The sequence below is a fragment of the Galeopterus variegatus genome, unplaced genomic scaffold (genome assembly GCF_000696425.1).
Source record: "Galeopterus variegatus unplaced genomic scaffold, G_variegatus-3.0.2 Scaffold2663, whole genome shotgun sequence".
In the NCBI taxonomy this organism is placed as follows: Eukaryota; Metazoa; Chordata; class Mammalia; order Dermoptera; family Cynocephalidae; genus Galeopterus; species Galeopterus variegatus.
In genome coordinates, this window is record NW_007728774.1 from 161,389 (window position 1) to 176,988 (window position 15,600).

At 40.5% G+C, this 15,600-nt stretch overlaps 1 protein-coding gene across 1 annotated transcript in view; it reads left to right on the top strand.

Annotated features, from left to right (window-relative positions):
• LOC103598534 (neurogenic locus notch homolog protein 2-like) overlaps positions 1–15,600 on the top strand; it is a 102,730-nt gene that overhangs the window by 37,743 nt on the left and 49,387 nt on the right. Inside the window, 1 exon segment of the mRNA XM_008582526.1 lies at positions 13,318–13,551. Coding sequence (XP_008580748.1) covers positions 13,318–13,551 — 234 coding nt within the window.

Here is a 15,600-nt window from a genome sequence, read left to right on the forward strand (position 1 = left end):
GGTGTGGTTTCCCCATGACCTATTGGCAGAACTATGCTGTAGCCCCATTCAGAGCCTTTTTACCTAGCATGGCTATATAAATAGTATTTGTTTGTGCCTTCAAAAACTACTGTTCTCCTGGGCTAGCTTAATAAGTACAAGTGGAAAACAGAAATTGGTGTTGGGGGTGTGGGGGTGTGCAGATGGTTTACTTCTTCATAGGAATCTTTTCTAGAGATGTCTGAATAACTGGATGTTCCTTTAGGAAATGGAAGTATACCTATGAGGTTTGATGAAGATAGAGCACAAATGTCTTTATTATACTGTATTTGGCCCCAAGCCATCTTATCAGAGAAGTTCTGCTCTAGCAGATATCCATTTAAGGAAAAAAAAGTTTTAAAAGGCCCCAAAATTTATTAGAGCAGTGTAGATTAATGTTTTGTCTACATAGATTGTTATTTGAATTTTCTTTTTAAAGGTTCATTTCCGTAGTATTAAAGTTGACTCTAAGCTCAACTCACAAATTCCTCTCTGTGGCTGCTTTTGGTTTTGGGTTCACTCCTGGGGCAGATGTGATTTATTTTCCTGCAGTTGCTAGTAATCCAGAAATGTAATTTCAGCTTGGGCTTGGAGTAGTGCTTTGGGACATTAAGCAGAAGTGAACAACGAAGTTAGGTAGATATGGGTCAAATAAAACTGACCAGATTTTCTCTCAGCTCTCCTTTGTAGCGTGATGAGCCTAAAGAGTCAGTTAAAATTCCCATTGCTGTCAGTTGCTTCAATTTCAGTAGAAATGTTTGGCATGAATTAGCGAGTGCATATGACATAGTTTGTGTATGAGCTCCTTGTGTCTGGGAGTGGTGGTATTTTGATTTTGAATTAGATGTCTGTGTTTCAGTTCAACCAATAGTTGGTAACAAGTTGTACTGTAGGATGAGGCTTTTCTCAACCACTTCTGTTTTTTGTTTTTTAAAAACTATAGTGATGGAGTGTTTTGGTTGAGAAACTAATTATATCTGGGACTGCAAAGGTATTCTTATTTATATTCTGCATGGAGAAATGGGAAAATGCATCTCACATTTCAATTTCTCTGCCAATTTGATCATGAAGACTTGATAATAAGCCTGTTCTCTGGGATTTTGCCCCCCCATTCTCAGTTTCCTGTCAGTTGGGAAGACTGCCAGAGTGCTAACCTGAAGCACTTTTATCCCAGGGGTACCAGAGCTGATTAGTGGCTATGCTGGTAGAAGCAGGGGTGAGTGGATAGAATAGCCCCACAGAATGCAGGAGGTGAGACTGAAGGATCTTTCCTGCCTTTGTGGTCCATGACTCAGTATCTAGCTTTGGCTATATTACAGGCAAGATCCAGTTTAAATTCATGGCTATTTAAGCCCCCATGGAATGGTTGTAAGTAGGTTCAATTGCACATAGTTATGGAACAGTTAACCATAACATCTAGTATGCTGTGCTAGATGGTAAAAGAGACACAAAGAAGAAAAAATTAATTCCTGTCTTTAAAGAGTGGTAAAATTCACTAGGGTGAAATATGAAAGTCTGTACATAACCACTATAGGAAGTAGAAAGTATGAATGAATGTGAATTTGAAAGAAGCATGGAAAGGAATTGGGAACCATCTAAGTACTTGGTGGCGAAGAGGTGGATCGAGAAAATGTTAGCTTTCATTTTGAATCTTGAGTAATGGGAAATGTGAGGATGATTGGCAGAGATAGAGAAATAGTGTAGAGGTGTTGGTAAGTTTGAGGTGAGTTGTCCAAGTGGAAAACATTCAGCAGTAAGACCCAGGAGATCAGAATATAGGTAGGAGCTACCTTTATTTTGAGTCTTTTATGGTTACCATGGGAATGTGTCAAGTCTGTGAGGGAAAATGTAGGGAGTGAGAAGAACAGAGGGTTTGATCCTGAAGTCTGAGAAGTGTCCACACTGAAGAAAATGGATGAGGAAGGGATCCAAAGAAGGAAGATGAGAAAAGGGGAGGTATGAGAGCTAGGAAGAGAGCTCTGCTATGATAGCATCACTGAGTCAAAGGGATGCAGCATTATAAGATTGCCCTTGACTCAACTCTGCATGCCTTTGTTATAGCTCCTATTATATTTTACTGCTCTTACTGGTTTATATGCTCAACTTGCCTAATAGACTATGTGCCTCTGGAAGATTGGGAACTGGTCTTACTTATTTTGGCATTCCTAGGACCTATTTTAACAAACAATGGTTATTGAATAAGTGACAACTGGGAGACTCAACAGTGGTAACCATAAAAAGTTAATAAGAATTTTAGAGGTCATAGGAAATCATCTGAAATGCAGTTTTAATACAAAGGAAGGAAGTGCAATTGCAGGGAATTAAAGAGGAAAGTGGGTGTTCAGGAAGGAGGAAAGGGAGGAATGGGTTTGGATCACTATCTAAAACTTTGCACCATAAAAAAGGAAAAGAGATATAGGGCAGTAGTTATAGAGGACAGAAACTTTGTTCATGTGATCAGTCCTAAAGGCTTGGCTACGCTGAGAGTTAAGGAAGTTAGAAGGGGTTTGGCTAATGAACTGGATTATTTGGGAGAGGTTTACTCTTATGAGTTTTAGGGGGGATAATTTAGGTAAAATTGTTAATGGGAATGGGAAAGGAAGAGGTGAGGAAGTTACAGTCAGAGCATGGAAGTACCCAGTTTGGGAACTTGGACTACTAGAACAATGAGTGTTTTATAATGAGGTCCAGAATATGAGTGTGCTTGTGATGTGGAGTGGATGTGTTATTCTGTCAAGTTGAGAACTGTGTAACTCAGATGACCTTATTGGTCCTCAACCCAGATGTTGATTTCATAAGAGACAGGAGGGGAAAGAGCAGGAAGAACTTAAGCCATGTGCTTAAGTCATTCAAGGAAGTAGAAATTGGTCGTGAAGACAATAGATAGAGGTGTAATAATTTAAATTATGCCAGGTAGTGTTTATTTATTTTATAAAAGTAATTCATGTTTAGAAAAATTTGGACTTCAGTCCGTTTCTCTACTTTTAAGTCAAAACTGAAGCTATTTATTTCCTTCTCTGTAAGATGTGGAGTTAGCATACTTTTCCTTTTCCCATAGCTTCCCTGTATATTTTCCTATGTCACTCCCTAGATTTTGTGTATTTAATCTAGGTTTAAAAATTCATGTTATGGTATTATTATGATTTAATTTTGAAATCTTATGCATATTCTTTTAAAATTACTGTTGATATTTACAGTTTATAACCCAGTTTATATTTTAGACTTAATTCTGTGTGTAACTTGTTTTGTGTAGCCAGTACAATTATATCACAACCTTTTCATCCCTGAGTTCTTTATTTCGATTAATTTTCCAGTCAAATAGGTATATTTTTGAGTAATTTTATTCCGGAAAAGTTACATGTTGGCATATTTTTAGAGCTCTTTGATATTTGAAAAATCTCTTGATTTAGTTGCCTTCATACACAAATGGCACCTTGGCTAGGTATTGAATTCTTGGGCCACAGACTAATCTCATTAAGATCCTAGACATTGTTTCTTTGCTATTTGTGGTGGAGTATTAACCTATTATCTTTACATTGCATTTGCATTCTTTCCTCCCCAAAGCTAAAATCTTCTCTGTTGATATTTTAATCTGCTTGTTTTTTGCTTTGTATTTTATAAGAGCTTCTTAAGCTTTTCCTTTACAATACTGATTTATATTTCCTCACTGTCATTTCTGTGCTTTATAGCTTCTGATGCTGATTTGTATTTAAACTTGTTTGGGAAAAAAAAAGACACATACAAACTGTTTTTCCTTTGCTCTCACAGCACAACAAGCAACAACATAGAAGACAGATTTCTGGGACCAAATGTGTGGGGATTCCTCCCCACCAGCAAACAAGCAGTCAGTTCCATAGCTGATGCCATCTGGGTGTCCTCTAATTCAATTCCTACACTAGCTACCTGGAGATAGTGTCATATTCTACAGTGGAGCTCAGTCCCACAAGACTGCCCCCCACTTCAGATGCCAGTCACATATCCAGGCCTCTGGAACTTCAGACCAACCAGCTGTAAATCAGGGTCCCCCCCCCTGACCCCATCTTGGGTTTGATCAGTTGGTTTGAGCAGCTCACAGAACTCAGGGAAATAAGTACTTATGCTTTACTGGTTTATTATAAAGGATGCTACAAAGGGTACAGCTGAAGAGATGCATAGGGAAAGGTATGGGAAAAGGGACACAGAACTTCCATGCACTCTCCAGGCACACCACCCTCTGGGAACCTCCACGTGTTTAGCTATCTGGAAGCTCACTGTACCATGTGCTCTTGGGTTTTTATGGAAGCTTCAATGCGTAGGCATGATTGAAGCATGGGCAACCGTGCAGACATGTGTGATTGAACAAAAAGGGTATGATCTAAAACTAACACAGTGGGTGGGGAAACCCAGCAAGGCCTGTCTGTTCAGATTCTTTGTGGCCTCTCTCTACAGCATTCACTCCCACCGGGTATGGGGCGGCACCCCTTCTGGAAAGGGGGTCTTATGATCTACAATCAGATAAGGCAGGTCAGAGAATTTCTTTCTGGCCAGCTCTAAGACAGAAAGGCCGGGGAAGGTCCGAACGAACCAGGAACTGTGGATGAAAATCAAAATATACATATCATAAAATCACAGAACTTCATTATTATCTTCTTATAATACTTACTCATCTCATTAGGTCCTTTCTATTTCTGCCTGCTTCTCAGCTGCTTTCATCAGTATCTGATGTTCTGTATTATTTTTCATTTCTTTTTAGAACCTAAATATATGTAAATGTCTTGAGAGCACAAAACCAGTTCTTCCTAAAATGTGTTCATTTCTGGAAGTGAATATTTTTCACAGTTTGCTTTTCATCTACATCTTAAGTGGTATGTTCTCCATGTTTTATGTTGCAGTCTTTTAATAGGTCCCACGTTGATGTTTTCCATTTTACCCATTCTGCACAGAGTAACTGCTTATCAGTAAATAGAGAGGTTGGTGTTCTTTGAATCCCCGTACTTTTAACCTGGCTGCAGTTAACTTTTCCTCCCAGTTAAGTGAGTGGCTCTTTTATGTAAACTGGCTTAACAGCCCAGCAGCCTAAAGAAGTGGTAAAGAGCCAGAGTGTGGACCTCCCAGCAGCAGGGCTGAAGCTTGGCATCACTTTCTTCTCTGTCTGGAGAAGCCTTGATGCCAGGGGTCAGCCCTCTGAATGCCCAGCATTGGCCAAGCTTCCATGGCTCTCTATACAGTGGCAAAGCCTGGATGCTTTTTGGTGCTGCTGCATCCAGAAGTTGCCCCAGATGCACTGCAGACTTTCTCGTTGCCATAGCGGCCACAGGAGCCTGAGACTCCTCAGTCCTTTAAATTGTTGTTGACCTGGAGGGGTGAGATGGAGTTCAGTCCATTCTCCTCTCTGCAGCACAGTGGGCTTTGTGAAACACACATCGAATCGAGTTGTTTCTTTGCTTAAAACGCTTCAGTGGGTCTTCCTTGTCTTTGGATCAAGTTCCAAGGTTCTGCGTGTAACTCCCTCTCCAGTCACATCTCTCTCCACTCCCCTGATGCATGCCTTGTAATTCAACCTCACTGAAATTTTTTTCACTGCTGCAAATGAGCCATGCCCTATCTTCTATTCAAGTCTATACACATCACTTCCTTTGCCTGAAATACTCCCCAGTGCACCCCCTTCTCTGCACAGGCTCTCACACACATATAGACTCTTACTACCCGGCTGACTTCTCCTATGTAGCCTACAGGCTTTCACTTAAAAGTTTTTTCTTCAGTTCATCTCCATCTCCATACTTTGTGCTCCCAAAGCAACATGTATCTATTAAAGCACTATCACACTATATTATCATTGTTCAGTTAAAAAACCACTGTTTGTAAGTTCTACAGGTTAGAAACCATGCCTGATTTTTTCTTTTTTTTTTGTTTTTGTTTTTGTTTTTTTTGTCTTTTATCTTTTTCCGTGTCCGGCAACGGATCGCAACCCTCAGTGTTGCCCCCGTACCGGACCGGGGACCGGCAACGGGATCGCAACCCTCGGCGCTGCTCCCGCGACTCGCTCAGCCAGTGAGCGGGAACCGGTCTGTATGTGGGATCCGAACCCTCGGGCGGGAGCACCGCCGCGCTTCCCAAGCGGCGCACTATCCAGTGCGCCACCGGGCCAGCCCCCATGCCTGATTTTTTCACCATTATAATCCTAGTGTGTGTAGGTTGGGATCTAGCACATTGGGTTTGTGTGTGTATGTGTGTGTATTTGTTGAAGAAACAAATGAATTAGAGCATTAAATATTCCATTTATTCCTTACCTGACTTTATTGACCCCTTCAAATTCATGGCTGTTAGTCAGGGTCTCCTATTACTTCTGTAAGATACTTTAGTACCATTTTTCAGTGTGGACCAGGTTTGTACTACATCTGTAAGACTGGACTAATATTATGTGAAGATCATATTTGACAGTCATTGTAAAGCACTTATTCACCATGTCTGGCACCTAGAAATAACTTAATACATATAATTTTACTGTTCGAGGTCAGCAGTGGCATTGGGGAATAAAGAGAAAATCTATCCTTTCTCCCCTAAGTTTCATGCAGATGGCAGTGTTTGGAAGAAGACTGCAGGAGCTCTACTGGAGAAGGCTGACTGAGATAGTATCTTTAGGGAAAGCTTAGGTTTCAGTTAAAAGAGAAAGGTGCCCACCATAATGTAGAGTTGCCCTTGAGACATAGTTGAAGGATTAGTAGGCAAAGCCAAGGTGAATTTGGATGTGGTATAATGAGGTGGAGGAGGTGGTGGCAAGGGAAGGGGACTGGGACAAGAAGTTTGTGTGTTGACTGGTAGATGTAGATAACTAGGTGATGGAAACTTTGGATATGAACAGAATAAAGACATCTGTTTTTGCTGTAAGAGAGATGAGTTGAAAGATTATTGTTTAGGGATTAAGATGACTTAAATAAGAGGAGACAGAAGCAGATAAACATTGATTTAACAAATATTTATTGAGAACTCAGTAAATATTATTAGCTGGGTGCTGTGCTAAGTGCGGGGATTCAGTGATGAAATAAACAGCTACCACCTATTTATTCATGGAATTGATAGTCCATGACATAGACAGTAGTGAGAAACAGAGGAATAAATAATGTAATTAGCTATAAAATTTTGAACTGTAATAAATGCCTTGCAGGGAAAGTAGAAGGTATCAGGAGAGCATATTAACAGGCAGAACTAATTGTGTTTAGTAACAGGTAGGTAAGATCTCTTTGAGAAAGTGACATTTCAGATGTAGACAGCGAGTAAGAATTAGTCAGGGGAAAAGTGAGGATAAGAGTGTTCTAGGCATTGAGGGGGGAAGAATGTGTTCATTATGAGAAATAAAAAAAGGCCAGAGTGGCCAGAGTTAGTGGTGTTTTAGGAGAGGTAGGCAGAAAACATGGATAGGTGTTAGAATTTTATCCTAGATATAATAGGCCCTATAGATGCCAGTGTTTAGACAGAATGTTTCAACCAGCTTTAGTCCCAGCATGTTGTAGAATAGCCAAGCTTGCCTTCTGTTCTCTAACTTCAGCAGTGAAATAGAAAATCTCCTGTGTGTAGAACAGAGGTTTTGTAGGATAGAGGTTTTAAGAATGCACTGTTATGATCTGGAAAGATATGAAACTCCAGGGCTCAGAAACTTGGGTGACTGCTAGTCGAAAGGATATATTGGAGGCTGAATTCTCTTAACTTAACTGTAGAAGAGAAGGTAGCAGGGTCAGAGCAAGGGCCAGCCAAACTCATTTTTTATATGTTCCTTGTGTGGGGATTGTTGTAATAAGAGTTGACCCTTAACAGGATCATTGATGTTATAAAACTTTTTCCCACAGACTTCACAGTTGAGAGATGACTGGGAAGGATGAGGGCTTCTTCACAGAGTGCTAAGACTCAGCAATCATTTTTTTTCTTTTCCTTGTTTTTCTTTTGTTGTCCTCCTCTTTCCTCTTCCCAGTCTCTTGTAACTCCAGGTCAGATTGATGGTTTGTTTGTGGTACCTTGTCAAAGCCATAATGAGCTGTTTGTATCCCCACGTGTTACAGCTCATAAATGGTGCCTGTTTAGTGGTCCACAGCTTACTTGGCTAGACAGTGATGCTAATAAGGCCTGGGTCATGGTTTCCATTTCAGTGCAGAACTCTTAGTTTCACTCTGTTTATTTATTGCCACAGGTTCTGCCTGTAATCTTATTCACTCTATGGTCTTAAAACCATAGGATGGGGCAATAAGAAAAGATCAGTATGAATGTGACCGGACTATTGCAAAATCAACACAGAATACTTATTTTAATAATGGTGGGTTAATAGTGTTATCTTCACTGGTAGCACTATGAACTGTTTTCCTCTTCCCCTATGTTTCTCAATCCTGCCCTGTCCCTCAACAGTCAACTCAGATTCCCCTTCTTCATTTTGAAAACTAACTTAATCTGCAGCAATCTCACACCCCAAAGTCTTTTTCAGCACTTAATTATTTTAATTTCTATTTTTTCTATTTTTATGTCTTCTTCTAACTAGCTGTGCAAACTTGGACAAGTCACTGTACCTCTCTGGTCCTAGTTTCCTCATCTGTAAAATGAACATATTAGAGTAGAGACTATCAAAATTCTGTTTCACCACTGACACTAAGTGTCTAATACAGTGCCTGGCATATATACTGAGGTGAATGGCAGACAGTCCCTGCCCTCATGGAGCTTATAGTCTAAGGAGTGAGAGACTATAAAGAGTAAGTAAATATAAAATGACAACTTGTGGTATATGCCAGGATGGATTGAATGGAATAGATGCAATGGTGGAGAATAATGGGGGGATGTGCATTTAGATATCTACTTAAGTTGTAAGAGAGGTCCAGAGAATGAGAAGTAACTATCCATATGAATAAGAGGGGAAGAATGTTTCAGGTGGAGAGAACAGCAGATGCAGAGGCACTGAGGTAGAAAAGAACTTACTTAATGCTTGAGGAACAAACAGGAAGCCATTGCGGCTAGAGTAAAATGTATGAAGGAGAGGTATGGACTTAAGTATATTTACGAGGCAAAAGTAATCAGCCAGAAAATTGTTAGTAGTTACAGGTGGTTCTCAGTGTTTAAGGTTATCAGTCAAGGATTTGGTAGTGTGACATTTCATACCAGATTAGTTCAGATTCATGGTGGCATTAGAGATGGAAATTTCTAAAAACAAGTTATTTTCTTTCTCTTTTGCCTGTAGGAAATTGAAAGGGCCTAACTAACCCATTGCCCTAGTTCTGATGTTAAATGACACTAGCCTGCAATATCTGGCAGGTGGAGATTACTAAGAGGGATAATTATTGCCTTTGAAAACTTGCCTAACTGAGCTTTGTGCAACATATATTGGGAGTTCACCAGCAAAGTTTGTGTGTTGACACAGACAATGATACATGCAGAGACTTGTTGAAGTGAAGATTTAGTAGCTTGGTAGGACATGGAAACAACACAGCTCTCCCTTTTTACCAGAGGCTTTTATTTGCTAGGTAGCTCATAACTTAGTGCTCTCTCCTCTCCCTACTGACAAAGTTATTTGCTTTTAGTCCCTCCTATATTCTATGGTCCTTCTGATCTTCAAGTACAGAGTTGATCATGTCTTTCTCCACCCTCCTTTGCTTGGTGTATCAAGTTCAGAGTTCATATTCAAATCCAAAGCCTCAAATGACCTCCCACCTTTCCTTCTTTAAACCCCAGCCAAAGGATACACTCTAGTCATTTTGGATATCCTCAAGGCCTGACCCTATCTCTCTCAGTAAGCCTTCTCCCTCCATCCTGGGCTGGAGCTTTCTTGCTCTGGAGTAGTGGGAAAAGCCAAATGACCTTGGACTATACACCTGATGCTTCCAGGTGATCGCCAGGAACTTTTTCTATCCTAATATCTAGTGACCTTCTGCCTTTATTACTTTCTACTCAGAGTGTTCTTTTTTTGTCTTATGCACCATGCCTTCTCAGTGTGCTTTGAGACCCTAGGATCAGGAGCCTAGTCTGTAGATCTTGTTGCTCAAGTCCAGGGCTGGATACTCAACTGTGCTGCAGTAAAAGAGCATTAGATTTAGAGTTAGACTGATCTGGGTTAGAATGACAGCACTCTCACTTACCAACTTCGTGAACTTGGAAAGGATATTTACCTTTCTGAGCCTTACGTTTCTTATTTTTAGATTAATGCCTGGTTTTCTTCTGCGCCAAGAGGGTGGTGACAAGAAGAAAGTACAAAGAAAACTATTGGGAATTTTGGAACAAGCAATTGTTGTAGCCACCGTGGTTACTATTTTCTACATTCTGAATTTTAGAGCCAGTTGATAGAATTGTAATAAAGAAGGAAAAAACTTGCAGAAATGAGTCTAGGAGGAAACGTTCTGGAGAAATGTGCCTGAACTTTTAGAGAAAGATGATCCATCTGTTAGAAGGTTCCTTATAATTCAGTATGCTCTTGGTTTTCTAGGATTCATGTCTTTAATAAAGAGTATCTAACAGACACATGGTCTTAAGGTGTTCAGTGAAGGGATCTAACCTTCAAAAATCAGTCTAATTCAAAAAATAGTGAACTGTACCCAAAAGTAAATTTCCCTTTTGGACAGTAGTTTGCAATTATAAGTTTTTCCAGTCATCGAGTTGTGTGATTCATGATTTTAGTTCTTACCTCCTGCACCCTTTCCACTTCCCCATGCCTGTGTGAATTTGGGAAAACAGACATACAGAGATGGTTTGATATGGTCAGGTTCACACTTCAAGTCTTTGTTAAGAATTTTAGAGTCAGGCATCTGCAGTTCAAATCCCAGCTTTCCTGCACTCACTGCCTCACACGTGCAAGTTATTCTACCTTGCTGAGACCGTATCCTCAACTATAAATGAGAATTTTTATGACAGCCCAAGCATAATGTCTGCTTCATGATAGGCAGTCAGTGGCTATTGGTTTCCTTTCCCGAGTCCCACATTTCCATTGCAAGCATTGTTTTATTTACCTAGTCTGTCTTACTACAATATTCCAATGTTTGGGTACTATAACGAATAAGAAATGTATACAGAATATTTTTATTTTATAACACAAATTGTCTTATACTCAGAATTATCACAGAGCCTCAATAAAGAAAAATAACATCTAAATTGCTCACGTTCAGCAAGTCAGTTTGGTTTCTGGGGCAGTGTAGATATTCCAGTTATATATAAGTGTAATAGATAAGACTCAGCAATTTTCCAAGTTACAACAGCTTTTCACCTACTTCTTGGTCATGTTTTCATTTCTCAACCCCACCTGCATCCTAATAACACAGCTGTCATTACTTTGAGGTATCATTTCTGCTGGCACTGTAAGTGAAGGAGCAGAGTTTGCTGTAATAAATGACATCATCTGCCCTGGGGGAGATGATTGCCAATGAGTTCACTCCTTCCCTTCCTCTTACCGCCTCCCTCCCTCCCTCGTTCATTCCTCATTCACTCGTTCACTCCTGCCCTCCCTCATTCACTCCCTCCCTCCCTCATTCACTCCTTCCCTCCCTCATTCACTCCCTCCCTCGCTCATTCACTCCCTCCCTCGCTCATTCTCTCCCTCCCTCGCTCATTTTCTCCCTCCCTCGCTCATTCTCTCCCCCCATCGCTCATTCACTCATTTACTCCCTCCCTCCCTCATTCACTCTCTCTCCCTCATTCACTCTCCCTCCCTCATTCACTCCTTCCCTCATTCACTCCCTTCCTCCTCATTTTCTCCCTCACTCATTCACTCTGTTGCTCCCTCGTTCACTCCCTCCCTTACTCCCTAATTCACTTCCTCACTTCCTCCCAGAGATATTCACATATCCATCCTGCTATCCCAGGCAGTGGACTCTGCTGGGAATACAAAAAATATCCCTAAACTGAGGTTGCTTGCAGCCAAGTAGTGGGAGGTGGATGCCAACCAAATCATGCAGTAGAGTGATGGTGGTTCTGTAGTAATGGAGGTACAGGTTAGATGGGAGTAAAGAATAGGTGGTCAGTTAGGTTAGGTCAGACAAAACCAGCATCTTTCAGCAGTGACGGCTACACAGTTGTGCTAGGCCTTATGCAAATACATGAGCCAGTTGAATGGTTAGGTATTCTGGGGACTAGGGGTGGCCTTGGCAATTTCTAGGTGCAAATGTCCTTTTCCATTACGAGGCCTCTTTATCAGAATGCCTTTTTAAAATTATTCATTAAGGTTATTTTTACACTAGAATAATGAAGGACACCCTGATATTTTTTGAGTTTCAGTAACTTGTCATGTTTTAGAGAATTCAGATAATCTAAATTTTAGTTCCTTTTTATAGTTCTCTAAACTGGTTTTAAAAGACCTCCAACAAAACCAATTCATCAATTTGTTTTGTGGCTCAGATGGCCTGGCACTAAACTGCTTTTGTTAATCACAAATTCCTTAGTTGTAAGTTGAAGACATAGTCTTGTTTCTTGTTAAGGGGCTAGAGAGCCTTTGCTATAGTCCCCATTGTTGCTATAGTAGTGGCCTGTAGTGTATCCATAGGTGGTCTCATGTTTAGCATCTTTCAGTGTGCTCTTTTTCAGGCAGAGCAAACTTGTCCTTTTTCTATCTCCTATTACACTGGGTGGATTTCTGCATCTTATGCCACAAATCCGCATCCTTTAAGCTTGGGTGCCTCAAGCTGCACACAGTTTGCCCCAGTCTCATTATTCTTGGCCTTGCCTTTCACATGCATACTTTACCAGGCTTTTTATTGTCCTTAATCCCTTCTCTCTCTCCTTGCTTGCCATAACACTTTTTAAAAACTATGCTTTTTGAGATAATGGTAGTTTCACATGCAGTTTTAAGAATTAATACAGAGAGATACCCTGTACCCTTTACCCAGTGTCTCCCCTTGCAAAATTATTTACAATATCACAATCAGAATATTGATATGAAGATACAGAACAGTTGCCCTGATGTTTTGATGTCTAGGTTCCTTCTCATTATCCTTTTCCTTACTTATCTTTTAGACTGTTCTGTCCTTGCCCCTCTCATATATTCATTGACCTAGGGATTTAGCCGAGTCAAGGGTTCTATATGTCTTACCTTCTCTTTGATAGGTTGGCTAAATTTTCATGTTGTCAGAGTTTCTAGTTATAGCAACTTATATTTTTCTTCAAATGACTTGTCTAGAATAAATATTATTTTGATGGCTCAAGGTGGACTTAAAGTTCAAGCGAGGGCCTGGTCTGCTGTGAGCTCTACTTGCCTTAATTTCAGGCACTTCACAAGAGGGTGCAGAGTGTATGGGGCTGTTATGGAACTAATCCTTTGGGACTTAAGAGCCCTAATCAAAGGCATCCCCTTCTCCCCACCCAAAGGGCAGTTCTGCACAGAGGATGTGGACGAGTGTCTACTGCAACCCAATGCCTGTCAGAATGGGGGCACCTGTACCAACCGCAATGGGGGCTACGGCTGTGTGTGTGTCAATGGCTGGAGTGGAGACGACTGCAGTGAGAACATTGATGACTGTGCCTTCGCCTCCTGCACTCCAGGGTCCACCTGCATTGACCGTGTGGCCTCCTTCTCTTGCATGTGTCCAGAGGGAAAAGCAGGTAAGGCCCACAGGAAAACAGAGCTGGAAAATGGGGAAGGGGCAGGTAAGCATTCAGGCCACTGTCTTCTTCTCTTTCATCTTGATAGCTGTGTTGTTTGAGTTACCATCTGAAGGAACATATCTCTCAGGACTATTCTTCTGGAAATGTAACCTGCTAGCCAAAGTGCTATGAAGTGAATCTTCCTAGGACTTTCAGCTCTCATCTCAACTCTATGTACTTGAGTTTTTCATTCCAAAAAAGGAAAGGTAGTAACTACTGTCTTTGAAGCATCTGCCAAACTCCTTAAGATCTGAAACTGAAAATCATCTCAGAAATTAAGACAAAATGACTAATAAATGGATTCACAGACATCATTTTAAGATGAAATAATCCATTTACTTAGAAGGAGATGGCAGGAGAGAAGCATTTAAGTGCATTTCAACCCTCAATGTTTATGAAAATATTCCTCTAAAGAGGATTTTTAGACTACAAAGCTAACTTTAGTCTCTCAGTTTAACAGCTTCCAGTTCTAGGTATAAGAGAGCAATGTAGGGAGGAATGTGATGGAAGAAGATAGTTTAGCTGAGAAAACTTTCTGCCTAGCAGTTTTGAAATATTCTTTAGCTGTGCATTTCCAAAAGTCCCCTCTCCAGCTTTGTGGAAGAAGCCTTAGTTACCTGTCCTTAAATTAATTGCAGAATGGAAAATCCAGTTCTCATGTGAACTGCACAAAACAAGAAGGCTAGTAATACCCTCAGAGACGTGGGGGCACCTGAGCCAGGAATGTAGCTGCTGTTAAAAGGCAGCTGTAGTAGAGACTGAGGATGTTCAGTTGTTTTTTTCTTCTGAGGCTAATGAAATGCTGGTGGCCCTGTGATCATCAGGTAGCATTATTTTAGATAACTAGGGTGCCAGATAAAATACAGGATGCGCAGAATGTTTCAGACATACTTATGCTATAAAGGTATTTCACCGCGCTCAACCAGTGAGCGGACTGTTCTCTGTATGGGATCCGAACCCTTGGCGGGAGCGCTGCCGTGCTCCTAAGCGCCGCACTCTACCGAGTGCGCCGCGGGGCCGGCCCTACATCTTTCTTTTACACTCTTGTACAACTCAGTAGCTTCTGTTCTATTCAGAATTGTGTCATCATCACCAGAATCAATTCCAGAACACTTTCATCACCTCAAAAGGAAACCCCACATGCTTTAGCAATCACCCTAAATCACTTCTCATCCCGCTAGTTCTAAGCAACAACCAGTCTACTTTATATATATAGTCATGTGCTACATAACGACGTTTCAATCAACGAAAGGCCGCACATGTGATGGTGGTCCCATAAAATTTTAAGATTATTATAACATATAGTGTAGGTGTGTAGTTATATCATTTAGGTTTGTGTATGTATAGGCTATGATAGTTGCAGACCAACGAAATCATCTAATGAAGCTCTTCTGAGAACATATCTCTGTTGTTAAGCCATGCATGATGGTATTTGCCTATTATTTAAGCTTTCATATAAATGGAATAATATATGGTCTTTTATGACTGACTTTTGCACATAACATGTTTTCAATGTTCATCCACGTTGTAGCATGTATCAGTATTTCATTCCTTTTTATGGCTGAATAATGATCCTTTGTGTGGATATGCCACATTTTGTTTATCCGTTTATCAGATGATGGACATTTGCGTTGTTTCCACCTTTTGGCTATTATGAATAATGTTTCTGTGAACATTTGATAACAACTTTTTCTGTGGACCTATGTTTTTATTTCTCCAGTGTACATATCTAGAAGTCTAATTACTAGGTCAAATGGTAACTCAGTTTAACTTCTAACTGCCAGACTTTCCAAAGTGCTGCACCATTTTGTATTCCCGTCAACAATGTATGAGTGTTGCAGTTTCTCCATATCCTCACCAGCACTTATTATCTTGACTTTTTTTTATTGTAGCCATCCTAGTGGATGTAAAATTGTATCTTACTGTGGTTTTGATTCGCATTTCCCTGATGAATAATGTTTTTTTTTTTTTTCCTTTTTGTCTCTTTTTTTGTGACCGGCAACGGAT